Here is a 22,281-nt window from a genome sequence, read left to right on the forward strand (position 1 = left end):
GTCACTATGCTAATCACGGCAGGGAGATCTTTGCCGCGCTTAGGTACAGCGGCCGCGTCTACTTACCATATAGGCTAACATTGTAAGCATTTAAAGTACATGTCGTGTTTGTTTTTGCATTGCTAGCCCCAGGGGTGGTGGAAGATTAGTGATTGAAAAACTGTATGAAAAATAACTATTTTAAATTTAGTGATCAAAATGTGTCAGTTTTGAGAATTTATATTAATTAATTTTTTCTCTGCGTGTTTTGTTTTTGTATAGTTATTAACTAATATTTAACTAAGTTTTAAAGTATGTTTCCTTTATACGTAAATAAAGAAAAGTGAATGGGATTGCAGTGGCGGTGGCAGTGGCGGTGACGGGGCGGTGAAGAGGATGGTGAGACGGGGACGGGGCGGTGACGGGGATGGTGAGACGGGGACGGGGCGGTGACGGGGACCAATTTTTTCACCGTGTCATTCTCTAATTCCGAGCTAGAGGTCTGGTAAGAGCAACAGGAGTCCTGTTTTTTTTTTAATGTTTCTTTCTTTCACTGTGTTTTGCCAACATTTGGAACCGCATCCCCAAGAGGATCCGGGGAAATCCTGAGGATCCTGCAAATCACTCTTTACCTTTTTCCGTTAAAAATAGGATAAACAGGCTCTGCAAATTAAAACTTAGCCAAAAGCACACACTGCAAAGAGGTGGAATCAACCACCAAAACGGCTCACTAAGTTGTTGCTTTTTTAAAATAAAACTAAGGACTTTAATTTGATAAGTAGTAGTTATATCACGTGCTTCCCAATAGGCCAGCGGCATCTCCAGTCACGTGGCCTTTGGCCTCACATCGATAACGCAACGCTCAGCTGCGTCGTCCTGTGCCAGTGTGGCAGGCAAAAGCAGAGGATCGCGGACCAGAGAAGGTGGTGCTTGTCACTGTCATAACAACAAGCGCCGCAGCTGCCACTGTGAAAGCCGGAAGGAAGCTAAAGCGAACAACTTCGCTACTTCAGTCTCTTCTCCGTGCCCCTCCCACCTACAGCGCCGCGTCCTACCAGTTTCTCTTGACTGCAGCGGCGCCCTGGACAGTGACGGACTTCTTATCCGGAGCTTAATCTCGGGCTGCGCGCGCCACCACACCCATCAGCAATTCCCACCACCACGCTGTGACAGCCTTACTACCCGTGCCGTCCTCTTCCGTGTTCTCGCGCCTCCACCCGCCAGCCAGCCAGCCTAGCTCCGGACGTTAGCGGTGCGCTGCTTGGCTCGCGCCGTTTGCGGTTGGTCCGGAGGAGGAGGGAGGGGGGTTTCCCTCTGTCATGTCCGTCACGGGCAGTGAGTGCTTGGCAGTAGCGGGGAGTGGGTGTTTGCCCTGCGCCCTGGGTCCGGGCATGTCTATGTTCCGCTGGTTGGAGGTGCTGGAGAAGGAGTTCGACAAAGCCTTTGTGGACGTGGATCTATTGCTGGGCGAGATTGACCCTGACCAGGCCGACATCACCTATGAGGGGCGGCAGAAGATGACCGGCCTGAGCTCGTGCTTCGCGCAGCTCTGCCACAAGGCTCAGACCATCTTTCAGATTAACCACAAATTGGAGGTGAGACCTAAGAATTATCTTTCTGTACCTCGTATTTTCATTTTACTGTTATTATCGGTATTGAGTCAGTTTTATTTTATTTTTTCTTTCGCTTTTGCATATTTTGGCAACACTTGTACGTCAACTCAACTTGTACTTCACTAATCTTTTGTAAACTGCATAGAACTTAACGGTACTGCGGTATATAAACTGTTATTATTATTATTGTATATATTGTCTTGTTAATAAAGTTTTCTTTAGCAGCTCTCTGTTGCCCCTCAGAAGCTGCTGTCTAGTCTGTCTGTTAAGTTGTCTCTATTCTGTCCAAAACTTTATAGAGAACTGAGAGCATTTATTCTCGGGGTATAAAATTTCAAATATTTGCTGAATGTTTGGAGAAAAAGGTGGCAATAAAAATGAATTTTTGGGAATTGAGAACTGAATCAATTTTACTACTAATAAAATTATTTTTATATGAAAAAAAGCCCTTAAATCCTGCCTTGTCTACACCTTTGAAGGCCCTCTGCTTTTAAGACAATCTTTTGATTGACTTCCTGCACTTGAGATATACCGTATATATTGGAATTACAGTTTTTATTATTTTTCCATTTCTTGATTGGAGGATGGCCATCCTGGTGCTAGGAAATAGGATCCCTGATCTGGTGCCTTATAGGTGTCTCTCATTGTTACCTAGTATCTGTCAGCTTAGAAACCAGTGAACTGAGTTACATAAAATTTTGTAAATGGCACAGGCTAAATGACACATTGAGAGTAAGAGTGATATGTGGGAAAGAGGAACCCAAACTATGTGTATACATACTTATGTGGTGCAAAGTTCTACACTAGGAATCACTGCCCAGGAAAATGATTTAGGTGTCATTATTGATATATTGAAACCCTCTGCTCATTGTATAGTAGAGGCTAAGAAAGCAAATAGAATGTTAGGAATTATTAGGAAAGGTTTCAGGTTTATTTAAAATTTGAGTGTCGCCTATAATACTTCTAAGCGATGTACAATTTAAAAATTGGGATACAATATTACAAGTCCCTGAGAGAACTCAAGCCTTCTGGCACTATCTTTGACACTTGCCCATCCAGCCTCCTACTATCCACTGAAGACGCCGTGGTGGAATCTGTCCTCCCCATCATTAACTCCTCCCTCTCCACAGGGACAGTTCCTCTCAGCTGGAAGTCTGCTATTATCAAACCCACACTCAAAAAACCCACCCTCGACCTCAACGAACCCAGCGACTACCGTCCAGTCTCCAACCTCCCATTTGTCTTCAAACTCCTAGAACGAATATTGCTCCGCCGATTACACCCTTTTATAGAAGAACAAGTGGCCCTATCCCCTGTACAATTTGGCTTCCGAACAGGCCACAGCACATAGTTAGTACTGCTGGATATCATAGATGACAGCTGATGGATACTCGAAAAGGCAGCGATGCCCTACTGGTCCTACTTGACCTCAGCACTGCCTTTGACACTGTCGACCACCAACGCCTCTTATCCAGACTCTGTGACCTCGGAATTAAGGACTCTGCTTTCCAGTGGTTCACCTCCTTCCTTTACCAAAGAACCCAAACAGTCCTACTAGGGCCACACAAATCTGACCACAAACCTATCAATTATGGTGTTCCCCAAGGCGCCCTTCTATTCCTCCTCCTATTTAACCTCTACATCAGACCTGTCCTCAATATAGCCCAGAAGTACATTAAAATCCACTCCTACGCAGATGACATCCAGCTGCTCCTCCCACTAGGTGAAAACCGATCATCCCAAATCGCCAACCTCCAACTGCCTCTCTGACAAGAAAACCTGGATGACAAACAACAAACTACAGCTGAACACCTCCAAGACCAAACTTTTATGGATCAGGAAAAAAGTACCAAAAACACACGCCCAACACTAACGCCACCTCACTAACAGCAGCAGATCAGGTACGGCAGCCTAGGAGTAACATTAGATGGCCACCTGTCCCTGTCCACCCACATATCTCAAGTAGTCTCCACCTCCTTCTACTACCTCCGCCAACTTAGAAGGATCAAACCTTAATCTCCAAACCTGATCTAGTCCAACTCCTCTACGCCTATATTCTCTCCAGAATGACCTTCCGGAAAGTGGTAAAGACCCTCCTCTTCAACTGAAATTCCAACTGCAACCAACCCCCATTGCCCCCTTATGTTCCCCCCTCCTTTCTACATTCTCCTCTCCATTTTTAACCTGTACTTAAGCTGCTGTATAGTCTTTGTACTGTCCAAATGTATTCCACTGTGAGTTTTTGCTTGTAACCCCTTCTGAGCTACTGGGAGGACGGGATAGAAATCAAATTAATTAAATAAATAAATAAATAAATATACCAAAACAAATAAGGACCAACATGATACAAAAGGGTCGGGGTAGAATTACAATAATTATAGGAAATAAACAAATTTGGGTTAACAGGGAAAATGTCTGGAGCCTCCTGTGATTTTTGTTTCTTTAGGAAGAAACATTATACATTTAAAGATTAATTTTGAAAGGCGTCTATATAAGAAGGACTTAAGGGAGCTCTTGAAGCGATTGAGATTTTGTTCTCCTCTGAGATAGGAGGGTAGGAATGGAAAACAAAAATGAGTGTTATAATTCCTCTATACTGCTCCATGGTGTGATCATACCTCAAATACTGTGTGTAATTCTGGTCACAGCATCTCAAAAAATATATAGCAGAACTAGAAAAGGTACAGAGAAGGACAACAAAAATGATAAAGGGGATGGGCTAATTTCCCTATGAGGAAAGGCTAAAGTGGTTAGAGCTGTTTAGCCTGGAGAAGATTCAGCTCAGGAGAGATATGATTGAGATCTATAAAATAGAGTGAACTGGAATGGGTAGATGTGAATTGCGTACTCTTTCCAAAAACCTAGGACTAGGGAGCACAAGATAAAGCTACTATTTAAAAAAAACAAGAGAAAATATATTTCTTCACCAATGTATAATTAAATTCTGGAATTTGTTGCCAGAGAACATGTTAAACCAATAAAAATGGGGGAAAACAGCTCTATTAACCACAGTGTTTATAAAAAAAAAATCCAAATCCCATTGCAAGAATTATAAATAATTAAATGCACATTTTGAATTGCAGTAAAATTTTTATAATAAATTGTGCTCATACACCCAAAAATGGAACCACCACAGATCAAACTGATCAACTGTCAACTGTATCACCAGTGCGATCTTGTAATCATTGCACATATAAAGAGTTTGTATGAATTAAATTTTTAGTCCTCGGGGTTCAAACAAAATTAAAAACAGAACTTCTGTTTCCTTTCAGGGTTCCTCCAAGGTCCTTACATGGACCATGTTTCGCAAATAGCTGCATCAGAGGAACCAGATGAAAATGCTTTAACGATGTTTAAAAGATAAATATGTGATGTCAATCCCTTATTTGCACACATTATGATTGAGAATTGCTATGATTATAAGATCACATTGGTGATGCAGAGAATGTGGTTAAACCAGTTAGCTTACAAGCATTTTATAAATGTTTCTGGCTTCAATTTAGCTACTATTTCTGTAGGATTTGTGCTAATATTTTACAAAGTCACATAGAATGCACTAAAAATAAAAGGTCTTTTCTACCTCCCAGCCTAGATAATGTTAAAATATTATGTACATTATATACGCACAGAAACTTCACCTATAAACAGATGCAGAGCTGGAAATAATTTATAGTAGTAGTAGAATGTTTGTTTTACAGAACAATAAGATGATACATTTAAAATATAGATTTTGGTGTGACCACAGTAAGTGCAATACAGACTTTCTCCAAAGTCTAAACAATTTGAGGAGTCAAACCATATAACATTTTAAAAATATAAAAAAAGCAAGAAGATTTTGAATAAAATAGGAGCTTTAAATGGAGGCCAGTGGAATTTTAACGGTATAAGTGACACATGATCAAACTTATTTGCTTTAAAAATCAAACGAGTTGCTGTATTTTGTAACAAAATCAAAATCTTTTCGGTAGTGTTATTGAAAACTGCAATATGAAATATTGCAGTAATCTGAGAATTTGAAACTTTGAACCAATAAAGAAAAATGGCTCTCATGAAAATATGGAGTTGTTTTAAGTCTGAAATATATATTTTTTAAATAAATGATTAACTTGCAACTTCATAGACGACTCTTTGATAAAGATTATGCCAAGTACCTTAGTTGAGCTCAGTCTCTATTATCATCTTTACCTAACGAGATCATTGTTGGCACAGATTCTAGTTTACTAAATCAAAGTACAGTACTTTGGTTTTGACTGTACTGTACTTAGGCCTCATCCCAACTGCTAAAACTAGTTTTAAAGTTTAGAATACTAATCTAAGGGCTCCTTTTACTAAGCTGTGTTAGCGTTTTTAGCGCGTGCTAAATTGCCGCGTGCGCTAGACACTAACGCCTCCATTGAGATGGTGTTAGTTCTCTGTAGCACAGGGGTTAGCGTGCGCTAATCTGCAGTGCGCGCTAAAAACGCTACTGCAGCTTAGTAAAAGGAGCCCTAAGTCTGATGAAACCGGGTCTAGAATAAATATTTTATCTGTTAATGAAATAATGAATCTAGAGAGCTCATGAAAATATTAAACAAAATTGGAGATGGGTCAGTCCTTGGAGGACTCCATTTCAAGTTGCCAAACTTGAGAGAAAACACCCTTCATTTGAAACTATGTATTTTTTAGTGCCGGGATTAGTGTGTGCTAATTTGACAGTTACCACAAGATACTTGAGCCCATGTGAAGTTGGGCTTAGAGAATGATGTGGGGAAAAATAATTGTCCCTGTCCCCGCGGACTCTGTCTGATCCTATCCACACAAGTATTGAATAGCTATTTTATTTTGAAATCATTTTATTAAAGTATAAAAAGGAACAATATGCTGTACAACTGTAATTTTATAAATCACAAGTACAGAAAAAGGATCAATAAAACCCATCTCCCCTCACAATTTCCCTCCACTATCAGGAAAACTGAATGCTACATAGAAAATTCATCCTAACAGAATATCTCGGTCACACACACATAAGAACATAAGCAATGCCTCTGCCGGGTCAGACCCGAGGTCCATCGCGCCCAGCAGTCCGCTCACGCGGCGGCCCAACAGGTCCAGGACCTGTGCAGTAATCCTCTATCTATACCCCTCTATCCCCTTTTCCAACAGGAAATTGTCCAATCCTTTCTTAAACCCCAGTACCGTACTCTGCCCTATTACGTCCTCTGGAAGCGCATTCCAGGTATCCACCACCCGCTGAGTAAAGAAAAACTTCCTAGCATTTGTTTTGAATCTATCCCCTTCCAATTTTTCCGAATGCCCTCTTGTTCTTTTATGTTTTGAAAATTTGAAGAATCTATCTCTCTCTACTTTCTCACACACAACACAAATGCCAAATATATAATAACTGACCAAAAATGATAAACATAAACCAAAATTCCAAGAAGCCACACCTTCCATATTGTACAATACTAAAGAAATAAAATGATTAATTTCCTCCTATACTGTGCAAAGTATAAAGATCACTCATGCTAGGGATGGTGTTAGGCCATGTAGTGCAATTAGAGTAACTGCCCCCTGGCTAGAGAAAGCCCTAAGCCTGCTGGAAGCTGAAGATAGCATGGGCTAGTAGAGGGTTTTGGGGTCCCTTCCCAAATTTCTGCCCTGGGCCCTACCCATGTCTTAACACTAGCACCGGCAGGATAAACATTTCAGTTCTTATATATTTTAATCACAAAATAGAAAATAGAATTATTTTTCTACCTTTTCTTGTCTGGTCATTATTCAAATCATGTTGGTCCCAGGCTCTGATTTCTGTTTGTCTTCTGTTAACTCGCTTGCCATGGTCTCCTGCTCATTTGACATTTTCTTCTTTCTCCGTGCTTACCATCAGTCTTCCATATCTGCCCTCCCCTTCCTTTTCTGGAGGTCTGGCATCTTTCCTTTTTTTAGTCTCCATCCCTGAAGTCCAGCATTTCTCTAATGACCACTCCACTCCCTGTGATCCTCCAGCAACCCTCCCCCCCCCTTGCGTTCCTTTCCTCCATGGGATACGATAAGGCAGTAGTACTCTTGCACTCTATGGGCCACTGGCAACATGAGTGAAGCTTTCCCTCTGCTGCTGTTTTGCTCGTAACTGGGGCCAGGAAGTAGTAGCAGATGGCCACCCCAGGGTCTATCATCTCTCCCTTTCTCTTCTCAACTGCCCTCCTATCCAGTATCTCTCTCCCCCTTCCGTGCACACCACCCTTGGGTCCAACTTCTCTCCCTTTCTTTTCCCTCCCTCCTTCCCATTGTCCACTATCTCTCCCTCCTCTGTTTTCAGACCCATTATTTCTTCCCCTTCACCTCCCTCTCTCCCTCTGTGAACTTCTAATAGCTACTACACAAAGGTTGGCATTCTTTCCACTTCTTTCAACCATCATCCGGCGTCCCCCTGGTCTCCCGATCTCACTTTAAAAACTAATTACGGCCTGGTCTGCCCCAGACCAAAACAGGATGTTAGGTCAGAGGAGGGGCAGGACTGCGGCAGAGGGAAAGTGTATCCTCCACAGCCCGTAATTAGTGTTTAAAGTGAGACTGGGAGATGAATCGGGCAGCACTAGCTCACAGGTCCAGAGGGCTTCCCTACCTTTTTCCCTGCCACAAGCCTTGCAGAGTGAGCCATCGAACGAAGGCTTGCTCAATGATGCTCATGGCTTTCCCTCTGCTATGCTCCTCCTTATGATGCAACTTCCTTTCTTTGGGAAAAAAAGAAGTTTCGTCATAAAGAGCCCAGCAGAGGGAAGGCTGTGTGAGCACCATCCAGCAGCCCTGCGTAGAGATTGGCTTGATCTGCAAGGTGTGTGCCAGTGGCAGGGAGGGAGGGAAGCCGACTGGTGCTGCCAGACCCATGAGTGGGGGTTGGGTGGGCTGCAGCCACCAGACCCATTATGGTGGGATATCAAGGAGCTGTGGTGGGAAGGGTTCCCTACGGGAACAAAGCTTTTTACTGCTCAGCGGAGCAGTGAAAAGGTTTGTCCCTATGCCAGCGGTGAACAGATATAAATGTTACCGTTCTTGCGGTTAGCCGTGGGAATGGGTCACCGTGTCATTCTCTAGTTGAGTTAGCCACGCATTTAGGGGCAAATTCTGTAAAGGACGTCTAACTTCAGGCGTCTACAATGTGGACGTCCATCGTATTAGGCTTCCACATAAGGTGGATAAGACCAATTAACGACTTTACAAGCATTAATTGGAACTTAGACATCCAAACGCTGGACGTAATTCTACAAATAGATGTCTACAATTTTGTGGACGCCCATCAAAATAAGTTGCGTCTAACAGGATAGGCTTGCGCGTGGCTTTGAAATAATGCCCATTTACAGATTAGCATACTGCTGAACGTGCTAACATGTCTACCTAAATGTGCTACACAACTAGAAAATAATAGGTTCCACATGCAATTGACTTCGATTTTTTTAAAGGGAAAGACCTCAGAAGCCTGCACAATACACAGAATAATCAATTCCAGCAATGGTATCTTCAGCAGGACAGGTTCTCTATCATAGGTCATAAAACCCTCTCATGTAACCGTCATCGGTTACGTGAGAGGGTTTTATGACCTATGATAGAGAACCTGTCCTGCTGAAGATACCATTGCTGGAATTGATTATTCTGTGTATGGTGCAGGCTTCTGAGGTCTTTCCCTTTAAAAAAATCGAAGTCAATTGCATGTGGAACCTATTATTTTCTAGGTGTGTGTCACATTCAAAGAGGTTCTTAACCATTGTTTTGAAGTAGTGGAATACCTAAATGTGCTAACATGTCTACCTAAAATGTAGGCTTTGCAAAACCAGGTCTACTTTTGAGCATGAGCTGGATGCTAGGTATATGCGCATTTGGTGGAAGTGACTTAGGTGTGCTGGAGGCGTCCACATATAGGTGAACAGGGCTTTATTTTTTGGGCTAAAGAGGACTCCAGGTTGATATTAAGGTCAAAATATGTTTAATAATGCATTACTTAAAGCAAAGCACATGAAAAAAAAATAAAATATATATATACCAAGAGTGTGAACTCCTCCCCCTGCAGTCCATTGGAGAGATCAATCTGCCTGCTTTTAAATATCAGCAGCAGTGGAGATCAACTGCTTTTACACCTAAGCAGCAACGAGACCAGCCACAACCACCGAGAGCACACAGACCCGATCCTACCAAGAGTGTGAACTCTTCCCCCCATGCAATCCGCTAAGAAGATCGACTGTCGGCTCCGGGCGGCTTTCCCGCAGAGGAGAGAATCCTGCATTCACCGTGGGCCTCATCTGGGGCAGCCTCCTTGGAGCGGCTGGGGCACGGGCAGTGTGTCTGGGAGGGAATGCATGGATGGGAGAACATCTCAGGGGAGGAGACATAGGCATCCTGGGACTGTCGGCCAAGTCTCTTCCCTGAAGAAGCCCTTTCTGGAAACGTCAATCGCTCCTCCTACACTTACTTGCTCCACTTCATCACTTCATCATGCTTCTATTCCTTTCTCTCCTCTCTTCTACCTTCCAAAGTATTTAGATCAATGCTGTCTTGTTAAAATGTTTATTTTATTTTTATTTTTCCTCTAACTCTACTTTTCACTTCTCTATTACCCTCCAGGTACTTTAGTTAGATTGTGAGCCTTCGGGACAGTAAGGGAATTTTTCAAGTACCTTTCTTATTTCTAATCTTAATGTATATTTTCTGTAAACCGCTTAGAACCTAACGGATGTAGCGGTATATAAGAAATAAATTACATTACATTACATATACAGTCAAACCTCGGTTTGCGAGTAACGCAGTTTGCAAGTGTTTTGCAAGACAAGCAAAACACTCGATCAAACTGTAACTTGCAAACCGAGCATTGACTCGATTTGCAAGCCCCTGACCCGACCCTGGGAACTGGCTTTGTTGCCCCCCTGAGGCCACCGGCACTGCTCCCTCCCTTCGCGATCGCCTCTTCCCCCCCCCCCCCCCCCACTGACCGTCCCTGTCCTTACCCGTGCGCCGCCGGTGTTGAAAGTACCTGCCACCGGTTTCCTTGCTAGGCTGCTGCTGCTGGGCCTTGAGCATCTGCGCATGCTCAAGGCCATCTGGCTCTCGCCCTCTCTGAGATTCTCATGAGATAGATAGCGGAGCTTTGCTTGAGTAATGCATTATTAAACATATTTTGACCTTAATATCAACCTGGAGTCTTCTTTAGCTCCCAAAATAGAAGGTTTAATATGCAATATATATATATTTTTTCACGTGCTTTGCTTGAGTACCGTATTTTCACGTAGATAACGCGCACCCGTGTAAAACGCGCACACGGGTATAGCGCGCGGAAAACACAAATTTATGTAAAGAAATTTTTATATACCGCGTACACCCGTATACCGCGCATGCTGCCCGACTCTCCTTTCGCCCGCCCCGACTCTCCTCTGGCCACCCCGACTCTCCTTTCGCCCGCCCCGACTCTCCTCTCCCCCTTGAAGTCCTGTCCCCACCCTGAAAGCCTGATCCCCTCCCCCCCGACGTCCGATTCACCCCCCCCCCCGCAGGACCGCTCGCACCTCCACCCCGAAGGACCGCTCGCACGCACTCCCACCCGCACCACCACCCTGAAGGACCGCTCGCACTCCCACAGCCTCCCGACCCCCCCATCATGTAGAAGCTCCTACCGGTGTCCTGCTGCTTTCTCTTGGCGGTCCCAACACTTCCGTGAGCCCTGCACCTGCGCTGCTTCCTCTTCCAGCAGTTTGCCCTTTCTCTAACGTCAATCCCTCTTGCCCCGCCGACTTCTCCCTGACACGATCGGGGCAAGAGGGAGCTCAAGCCCTCATGCCCCAGCCAACCGCGGCACCCCCGACACGATCGGGGCAAGAGGGAGCTCAAGCCCTCTTGCCCCCCCGACACGATCGGGGCAAAAGGGAGCCCAAGCCCTCTTGCCCCGCCGACTCCCCAACTCCCCGACAATATCGGGCCAGGAGGGAGCCCAAACCCTCCTGGCCACGGCGACCCCCTACCCCCACCCTGCACTACATTACGGGCAGGAGGGATCCCAGGCCCTCCTGCCCTCGACGCAAACCCCCCTCCCCCCAACGACCGCCCCCCCCAAGAACCTCCGACCGCCCCCCCCAGCCGGCCCGCGACTTCCCTGGCCGACCCCCACAACACCCCCACCCCCCTTCCCCGTACCTTTGTGTAGTTGGCCGGACAGACGGGAGCCAAACCCGCCTGTCCGGCAGGCAGCCAACGACGGAAAGAGGCCGGATTGGCCTATGTCCCAAAGCTCCGCCTACTGGTGGGGCCTAAGGCGCCTGGGCCAATCAGAACAGGCCCGGGAGCCTTAGGTCCCTCCTGGGGGCGGGGTCTGAGGCACATGGGCCCAACCCGACCATGTGCCCAAGGCCCCGCCCCCAGGAGGGACCTAAGGCTCCCGGGCCTATTCTGATTGGCCCAGGCGCCTTAGGCCCCACCAGTAGGCGGAGCTTTGGGACGGATGGGCCAATCCGGCCTCATTCCGTCGTTGGCTGCCTGCCGGACAGGCGGGTTTGGCTCCCGTCTGTCCGTCCAACTACACAAAGGTACGGGGAAGGGGGGTGGGGGTGTCGTGGGGGTCGGCCAGGGGGGTCGCGGGTCGGCTGGGGGGGCGGTCGGAGGTTCTTGGGGGAGGCGGTCGTTGGGGGGAGGGGGATTTGCGTCGAGGGCAGGAGGGCCTGGGATCCCTCCTGCCCGTAATGTAGTGCGGGGTGGGGGTAGGGGGTCGCCGTGGCCAGGAGGGTTTGGGCTCCTTCCTGGCCCGATATTGTCGGGGAGTTGGGGAGTCGGCGGGGCAAGAGGGCTTGGGCTCCCTTTTGCCCCGATCGTGTCGGGGTGGCAAGAGGGCTTGAGCTCCCTCTTGCCCTGATCGTGTCGGGGGTGCCGCCGTTGGCTGGGGCCAAGAGGGTTTGAGCTCCCTCTTGCCCCGATCGTGTTGGGGGTGCCGCGGTTGGCTGGGGCAAGAGAGCTTGAGCTCCCTCTTGCCCTGATCGTGTCGGGGAGTCGGCAGGGCAAGAGGGCTTGATGTTAGAGAAAGGGCGAACCGCCGGAAGAGGAAGCAGCAGGCGCAGGGCTCACAGAAGGGCCGGGACCGCCAAGAGGAAGCAGCAGGACACCGGTAGGAGCTTCTACATGATGGGGGAGGGGGTCGGGAGGCTGTGGGGGTGCGAGCGGTCCTTCAGGGTGGGGGTGCGGGTGGGAGTGCGTGCGAGCGGTCCTTCGGGGTGGGGGTGCGAGCGGTCCTGCGGAGGGAGGGTGAATCGGACGTCGGGTGGGGGGAAACTATGTAAAAAAAATTTTATATAGCGCACTCACGCGTATACCGCGCAAGGTTATGCACGGTTTGTAAAAACACGTATAACGCGCCCGTTATATGCGTGAAAATACGGTAATGTATTATTAAACATCTCTTTCTATTATTATCAAATAGGAGTCCTCTTTACCCCAAAATAGAAGTTTAGTATGCAATATATATATATTTTCATGTGTTTTGCTTAAGTAATGCATTATTAAACATATTTTGACCTTAATATCAACCTGGAGTCAACTTTAGCTCAAAAATAAAAGCCCCGTTCACTTATATATGGATGCCTCCACCAAACTTGCGCTAAAATGCAATAACATTATAGACGTTGTGAAGACGTCTATGTGTCGCCTAAAAGGCGATTCTGTAATGGTCATCTAACTATTTAGACATGTCTAGACTCGCTGAGCGCAATTCTGTATACTAAGTCTATGCGTTATTTATTAAATTTATTTTAAAATGTATATACCGCTTACAACTATGTGGTTTACATATCACATACTTAATCTTTTTTTTTTTTTTTAATCTTTATTCATTTTCATTCTAAAAACAGTGCACAGAAAAATTGCATAACAAGTTGCCTGAAAAAAACAGCACTTGTATCCATCGGTGAAATACATAAGAATAATTTTCACCCCCTTCCACCCCCCTGATTTCAATATATTCAAGATACCCATACAATAGTACTAACAACTCATAAATAAACCAGTCCCTATACATTATCCTTCTCCCTCCCACCCTGGATGTAAAAAGTATAACCAAAAGTAAAAGGAACAACCATTCAATTAGAATCAATAAAATTGGTCAATGGACCCCACGTCAGATTAAATCACTTAATATTACCTCTTTGTTCAGACATCATTTTCTCGTAACAATAACACAAGCATATCGAATTCCACCAAAAAGTGAAATTTAAGTGGTCACAATTCTTCCAGTTTTTCGTAATCATTTGGATGGCTACCCCAGTCATTATACCCAATAACCCAGGGATCTCAAAGTCCCTCTTTGAGGGCTGCAATCCAGTTGGGTTTCCAGGACTTCCCCAATGAATATGCATTGAAAGCAGTGCATGCACATAGATTTCGTGCATATTCATTGGGGAAATCCTGAAAACCCGACTGGATTGCGGCCCTCAAGGAGGGACTTTGAGACCCCAGCAATAACCTGTTTTTATACCTGTCTACTGAAGATGTAGGAGATAACAGCGTCCCACATAATTCCGCATACATAATATATTACATTCCCTGCGATTTCTGCATATAACATAGACGTAACTAGACAACACCATTCCTTGTCAACAGCAAATGAATCCAGAGACTAGTGGGATTACATCCATCAACCAGCAGGTGGAGATAAAGTATACTGGTTGGCCAGGAGGCTGTGCATCCAAGATATACCCGAGGATAAATCAAATGTTCTCTATCTCCAGCAGGTTGATGGATGGGTTTTTCACAGCTCCTGGATTCTGCAGTAGATTTCGAACAATGCTTGGCTGTAGCTACCAGCACCAGTTTCCTGGATCTGAAAATTGGCTGCTATTGTTCTGGTTCCTGGTTCCGGCTCCTGAGGACGGAAGGCTGTTTGCTCCTATTGCTGCAGTTTCAGTAGAGGTTATATCCTTTCTTCCCAGAGGAAATGCATAGGCGATAGATATCTTTAAAACATGGACACCTTCCTCATAGCTCTTTCCAAGAAGACTGCTTTGCCTGTGCAGGGGAACTCTGCTCTTAAGGAAGTGCATGAGAAGAAAATGGAACAGCTGTTCAAGCTGAGTTTTGGGTTTTTTGTTTTTTTTTTCCTCAGGTGCTGCAGGCTTACAGACTACTTGGTGAGGCAGGCTTGGTCTTGCTGGGCCCTGCCAGAGGGTCCTGCCCTTGCACCCTTTGGTGCTTTGCTTTTTCCTTGGTCTCTCCTGCAGCTCCAGGTAAACAACCACACACATACGAAATGTGGCTTGGGTTGTCTGGTTTAGCTTCATTCCTTTTCTTAGGGAATAAAGCTAATAATAAAAAAAAAGCTGCATTACAACATTAAAGTCCTGCATACATGTGAGAACTGAAGGGACAGTGGGATTGTTGGAGTTCGTGACAAAGGCTGGCCCAAGCAAACGGGCCACAGGAAAGGGCATGCAGTTTTACAGGTGATGCTGGTGGAATTCCTCCCCCTGAGCATAGTTGCCAGTTCCCTGTGCCCCTCCTGTAATAGATCACTCCGGATAAAGTCTGTGGGAGGAGAGCCAGGCCTTGGCTAACAGTCCCCGTACTGAGGTGTCGGGACCTTTGTTTTAAGAACATAAGAATTGCCGCTGCTGGGTCAGACTGCCCAGCAGTCCACTCACGCGGTGGCCCTTAGGTCAGAGACCAGTGCCATAACTGAGACTAGCCTTACCTGTGTACATTCTGGTTCAGCAGGACCTTGTCTAACTTTGTTTTGAAACCCTGGAGGGTGTTTTCCCTTATAACAGCCTCCGGAAGAGCATTCAAGTTTTCAACCACTCTCTGGGTGAAGAAGAACTTCCTTACGTTTGTACGGAATCTATCCCCTTTTAACTTTAGAGAGTGCCCTCTCGTTCTCTCTACCTTGGAGAGGGTGAACAACCTGTCTTTATCTACTAAGTCTATTCCCTTCATTATCTTGAATGTTTCAATCATGTCCCCTCTCAGTCTCCTCTTTTCAAGGGAGAAGAGGCCCAGTTTCTCTAATCTCTCACTGTATGGCAACTCCTCCAGCCCCTTAACTATTTTAGTCGCTCTTCTCTTGACCCTTTGGAGTAGCACTGTGTCCTTCTTCATGTACGGCGACCAGTGCTGGACGCAGTATTCCAGGTGAGGGCGTACCATGGCCCGGTACAGCGATATGATAACCTTCTCCAATCTGTTCGTGAGCTCCTTCTTAATCATTCCGAGCATTTTTTTACTCTTTTTGCTGCCGCCACACATTGTGTGTACGGCTTCATTGACTTGTCGACCAGTACTCCCAAGTCTCTTTCCTGGGAGGTCTCTCCCAGTACCGCACTGGACATCCTGTATTTGTGTATAAGATTTTTGTTACCGACATGCATCACCTTACACTTATCCACGTTAAACCTCATATGCCATGTTGCAGCCCATTTCTCGAGCGTGTTTATGTCACGTTGCAGGTCTTCATAATCCTCCTGCATCTCACTACTCTGAATAACTTTGTATCGTCTGCAAATTTAATCACCTCACTCGTACCAATTTCCAGGTCGTTTATAAATATGTTGAAGAGCACAAACCCTGCGGCACTCCACTCGTGACGCTTTTCCAGTCCGAGTATTGTCCATTTAACCCCACTCTCTGTTTCCCGATGTGCTTGACAGGAACAGCAGTCATTTTGTTTTTGCTGGATTTATCTCTTGCTGCCAAACAACAAAGAGCAAAAAAAGAGACCAATATGTTCGACTCCAAAATTAGTAGAACCAAAACATAACAAGGTGGAACATGATCTGGATGATGAGTCAATTTATTAGATAAAAACAATAACATAAAAAGTTCATATAAAACAGCTCAAAGGTGAAAGTCCAAAAAATATGGGAAACAGTGGGACTCAAGATGATTTTAGCTGGCTAATTATTTAACAGCAAGCTGTTTATGTATTTGATTGAATCTTTTCTACATTTTCAAATTGGCAAAATCCACTTATTTTGAATGGATAAGGACCCCTGAGGAAGGTGTTCCCTGCCAAAACATGGACCGTGTTGGGTTCTGTTGTTTCCCTTATTTTTGGACTTTAACCTTTTTTGCTGTTTTATCTGGACTTTTTATGTTATTATTTTTATGTAATAAATTGACTCATTGTCCAGATCGTGGTTCACCTTATTTTGTTTTTCTCTTGCTGCAGCATTTCTGCAGCAGCAGTTTTTCCAACCACATCTGGAGAGGATGATCGGCTGGTATCATCCACACTGGCCCCAATCATTTGGGGAGGAGGGGGTCCTGAGTCCCGAGCTTCATGCCCTGTTTGGCTCCAGCATTTAGTCCTACTGGGCAACCAGGCTCTAAACTGAGGCTAGCTCTCTCCTGCAGGAGAGCTCTTAGGAGGTTGAGCCTTGATTGCTGCTCCTATCATGCCGGAATCTGCTTTGGTGGATATAAGAGGCCTTTTATCCCCCCACCCGGTTGCCTATGGGCTCCAATAGTGAGACAATATTTTCCCCTTCCCCTTGAGAGGAAGAAGAGCTTTTCACTTATCATTCTGCTGTTTCGGTGGAAAGAGCTTTCTCACCTCATTGACTTTGTGTTAGGAGCACTTTATTTGTATCGTCAGAGAAAGACCATAACCAAGATGATCTTGCAGGGCCCCAAATCAGTTTCATAAGGCACTCTTCTGCATGGCGGAGAAGGAGAGCACAGTCAACATTCCAACTCATCTTCTTTGGGTGGGATTTATATATTCAAAATATTTATTACCTGCTCCATCTACTATTGTGGAAGGAGTACATAAAAACATACATAAAAAGTCAATATACAATGATAATTTTTCTTAGTGGCCATGTAATAGCCTGAGTGGATTTTTGAGGTTAAGCTTGTGCACACCCAACCAGACACATGGAAGGTGCAACAAAACTATTAGTTCAGAAACCTGAGTCATGTTACTTCACAGGCTCAGGGAAAGGAAAAGTAGTCTCTAAAGTTTAAAGGCAAAAGTCTTGAAATGGGCCTGTGGTTTTCAGGGCCCAAGATATTGTTTGTGGCCAGCCTGCCTAGTGTTAAGGTGGCGGACCTCACGCGTCATTTAGATAGGATATTAGATAATGCTGGGGAGGAGCCGGCTGTCTTGGTACATATAGGTACTAATGACATAGGAAAATATGGGAGGGAGGTTTTGGAAGCCAAATTTAGGCTCTTAGGTAGAAAGGTGAAATCCAGATCCTCCAGGGTAGCATTTTCAGAAATGCTCCCCATTCCATGTGCAGGACCCAAGAGGCAGGCAGAGCTCCGAAGTCTCAATGTGTGGTTGAGACGATGGTGCAGGGTTGAGGGATTTAGATTTGTTAGGAACTGGGCTACCTTCTGGGAAAGGATGGACTCCACTTTAACTGGGATGGAACCAGGTTGTTGGCGCTAACATTTACAATTATTTTACTAATTTATTGTAAACCATTAAGTTATTTATGATTGACAATATATCAAATGACTAATAAACTTGGTTTAAAAAGGAGATAGTTTAAAAGCTGCTCTAAGGTATGGATGGGTGGGATGGGGGTTGGGGGTGGGGATTATCAACAGTTGCTCAGGGAGCAGATGGTTTGGTGTGGAATATCCTTGGAGTCCCAATAGAGAGGTTTCAAAATGGTAAAAAAGCCAAGTGTGTGTAAGAGGGAAGAAGAGTAAAGATGTGAAGTTATCCCTGTCATCTTCTCAGCAGCCTGTAGATATAAGGAAAAAACACAATTTTGAAGTGTCTCTATACAAATGCTAGAAGTCTAAAAAATAAAGTAGGAGAGTTAGAGTATATAGTAGTGCTGCCCGATTCACAAATTCAAATCGATTTACTGATTCGAATCAGGTGAATCGATTCGATTCAATTAAAAAAAAAAAATTGGCCTCCTGATTTGATGACTGACCCTTCCCCTGTGCCTTCCTAAAGCAGAAGCGGCAGTGATGCCTCTTGCTGGCTGTCTGCTGCTGCTCCTGCTTGAGGGGGGGAGGGTCAGTCAGAAAAGTCCGCATGTTCCCACCTTCCCCGCTCTTACCTTAAGCAGCTAATACGGCAGCCTGCAGGATCACTGGTGCTATAGCGATCCCTGCAGCTGCCTGTGGTCCTCAGCGGCATGTTTTCTCTGCTACGGTCCTGCCCCTGCTCTGATATCAGGGGCAGGATTGCGGCAGAGAGAACGTGCCGCTTTGGACGACGGGCAGCTGCAGGGATCGCTATAGCACCAGCGATCCTGCAGGCTGCCGTATTAGCTGCTTAAAGTAAGAACGGGGAAGCTGGGGGAACATGCAGACTTGCGGGGGCAGCAGGCCTTCGGCGGGGAGGAGGAGGAAGAGTGCCTTCGGTGGGGGCAGGCCTTCGCGGTTTGGAGGAGGAGGAAGAGTGCCTTCACGATGGGGGGAGGGGCAGGCCTTTGCGGGGGTAGCAGGCCTTCACGGCGGGGAGGCAGACCTGTGCAGAGGGAAGAGGAGGAAGAGTGCCTTCACGGTGGGGAGGCAGGCCTGTGCAGAGGGAGGAGGAGGAAGGAGTAAGAGAGGGGAGGGAGATGCCAGACCTGGGGTGAAGTGAAGGGAAGAGAGAGACCAAACCAAAAAGAGGGAGAGGAAAGCAGAGAAGACGTGCTGGACTAATGGAGAGAGGGAGAGAGAAATGCAAGACCACAAGGGGAAGGGTACAAGAGGGACAGATGCTGCTCCAAAGTAGGTGAGCAGGGATCCAGGATGGCTGGAGAGATAGTAAGGGGATACCTGGGGAAGGGGATACAGGAGGTAAGGAAGAGAGAAACAAGAAGCTGGATATGGGGAGAAATAAGATGCTGGGCATGGAGGGAGCATAGGAACAGGGACACAAGGGGGACAGTACTAGAGAGGAGAATAGGGACAGGGACACAAAAGAGAGATGCTGGATGAAAGGGTAGTTGAGAAAAGGAGCGATGGTGGTCCATTGCTGCAGCTGCGGGGGGATGGAGATGAACAAAAGGAAAGATGCCAGACCTCTGTGGGAGGAAAGGGAAACAGAAAGGGAGTACAGAGATGGAAGATGGATGGTTAGCACAGAGAAAGAAGAAAGAAGGAGAGCCTGATCAGAAGACAACCAGACCAACATGATTTGAAAAATGACCAGACAACAAAAGGTAGGAAAAATAATTTTATTTTCTGTTTTGTGATTACAATATGTCAGATTTGAAATGTGTATCCTTCCAGAGCTGGTGTTAGACCACAAATGTGAGCTAGGATTTAACAGAGAGAGGAAAAGTCTTTTTTGTTTGCTTATTTTGTTTACACCACAGGACCAGTGTGGGTAGGAGAGGGCAAAGGGGGTGAAGAGGCTATAAAATAAACCCACCAGGATGTTTGGAAAAAACCACCCAATTGGGCAGGAAAATAAAAAAATCAATTCAATAGGCTGAATTGAATCAAAATTTTATTTCCTAAATCGGGCATCACTAGTATATAGCACTGAATGATGAGATAGATATAATAGGCATCTCAGAGACCTGGTGGAAGGAGGACAATCAATAGGACAGTGTGCTACCTGGGTACAAATTATATCATAAGGATAGAGTAAATCAAATTGGAGGGGGGTGGGAGGGTTGCATTAGAAATTAAAGATGGAATTGAATCAAACAAAATAGACATTCTGCACAACACAGATAGCAGTGTGGAATCCATGTGGATAGAAATTCCATGTGTGAAGGGAAAGAATATAAAGGTACACTTCCCTCTCCCCATTTGTGGTTTCGGCAATCGCGATTTCACATATTCGTGATTTTTGGGGGAGAGGGAAAAAAAGAACCCCCCCCCAAGTTTAGCCTTCCGCCCGGCCTTACCTGGTGGTCTAGCGGGCTTTCGGGGCAGGAGCGATCTTCCTACACTCCTGCCCCGTGTAGATTGCCAATAGGAAATGGCTGTGGGGAGTTCCCGTCGTAGTCTCGAGAGACTACGGCAACTCACGGCAGCTATTTCCTATTGGCGATCTGCACGGGGCAGGAGCGTAGGAAGATCGCTCCTTTCCCGAATGCTCGCTAGACCACCGGGAAAGGCCGGGATGCCGGGGGGAAGGCAGGAGGGAGGCGGGGGTGGGTTAGAGCCGGACCAGAAGATATTCGCGGTATTTCACCATTCGCGGTCCGGCTCTGCCCCTATTCCCCGCGAATCCGGAGGGAGAAGTGTAGAGTTAACTACTGTCCCCTGGAACAGATTGAGCAGACAGATGAAGAAATGTTTTCACAGATTAGGAAAGCTGGCAAATTGGGCAACAGTATGATAATGGGTGATTTCAACTACCAGTAATCACTAGGCAGAGAAGAAATTCACTTAGTCACTCTAATGTCCACTTTCTTCCTACAGGGATCACTATATTGCTCTAAAATTACAGAAATATATAAATGTGGAGAAAAAAAAGAGACATATCAGTTCCAGATTTCAATCAATGGTCCTGTAAAAAACCTCTCATATTTTCAAACACCCTATTTTGTGTATTAATGTTGTTTAATCATAATTTTCAATAATTTTTAATATTTTTAAATTTGTTTTGTGTCTGTATTTTTCAACTTGACTAACTTAAAACACTACTGTGCAATCATTAAGCCCTTTATGTATATCTAGTGAATGAAGTTGTTCTGGAATGTAATCAAATGCACATAGACTGAAAATAGCTAACAGAGAAAATAAAGAGCCACAAACTTATCTTAAAGTTTCACAACAATCCGATCCCAACGGAGCCTTTTCACCAGACTTATATTGGCTTCTTCCAGGGATACAAACAGGACTGAATTTTATATAGAACTGGCTCAAGATGATTTTTAAAGCGTCGGCTCCGAGTACTAATAGTCTGCTCTTACAATAGCATCTCGGCTCCCTGTTCCAAAGAAAGATTAATCAAAATTGTAATGATCGGAACTACTTGCCTCTATTGTTTTAGGAAAATGGAGTTATTGAAATCCAAATTATTATAACTTTGTATTATGTCAGATACAGTACCAATTTGAGGACTTCTGTAATCTTCCTGCAAATGAGCTTATTAGAGTGGATTATTGTTTTTATAACATTTGAATAATCGTGCACTTAATGAGTAGTGTAAAACTTTTTTTTTAATTTTTAATTTTTGCAATAACAGGCATTTGTGGCAAGTTACCAACATGCATCTTAAATATACTGTTTTTACCTAAATGATATTAACTAAACACATTACTAGTTATTTGTACTATTGTTGAATAATTTAGGCTCAACTGGTTGATTTGAAATCTGAACTGACGGAGACTCAGGCTGAGAAAGCAGTGTTGGACAAGGAAGTGCATGATCAACTTTTGCGGCTCCATGCTATTAAACTTCAGATACATGCCATTTCTGGCCAGAGTGTTGACTCTGGGGCCATCAAGGCAAAAATGGTAAGTGCGTTTTAAAGACATGTATAATGTAAGGTTAACTAGCTGTATACAAACAAATGCCTAAATGTAAAAAACAAAAAAAAATTGCTGGGATGCCTAATTGTAAATTCCTCAGGGGCCTAGGAGCTCAGTAACCTTTTGTGCTTGCATGACCTAAGTATTCATTATATCTACAGTATGTATGTATGTATGGAATTGGTTACTTACTTCTGGTGCAATAGAAAATTAACTCTTTAGTGCAGTTTGACTTTTGGATTGTGTTATTAGTTATCAGTTTGGGAACCAAACAGAAATCAAGAGTGGTTGTTTTGAATCGATGG

At 45.0% G+C, this 22,281-nt stretch overlaps 1 protein-coding gene across 1 annotated transcript in view; it reads left to right on the forward strand.

Moving 5' to 3' along the window:
* The first annotated feature begins 819 nt into the window (after positions 1-819).
* Positions 820-22,281, forward strand: part of GOPC (golgi associated PDZ and coiled-coil motif containing) — a 106,387-nt gene continuing 84,925 nt past the window's right edge. Inside the window, exons 1-2 of the mRNA XM_033937608.1 lie at positions 820-1,574; positions 21,797-21,961. Of these exons, the coding sequence (XP_033793499.1) occupies positions 1,299-1,574; positions 21,797-21,961 (441 nt within the window). The 5' untranslated portion in view covers positions 820-1,298. The remainder of the gene's footprint in view (positions 1,575-21,796; positions 21,962-22,281) is intronic.

The sequence above is a fragment of the Geotrypetes seraphini genome, chromosome 3 (assembly GCF_902459505.1).
Source record: "Geotrypetes seraphini chromosome 3, aGeoSer1.1, whole genome shotgun sequence".
NCBI classification, from domain to species: Eukaryota; Metazoa; Chordata; class Amphibia; order Gymnophiona; family Dermophiidae; genus Geotrypetes; species Geotrypetes seraphini.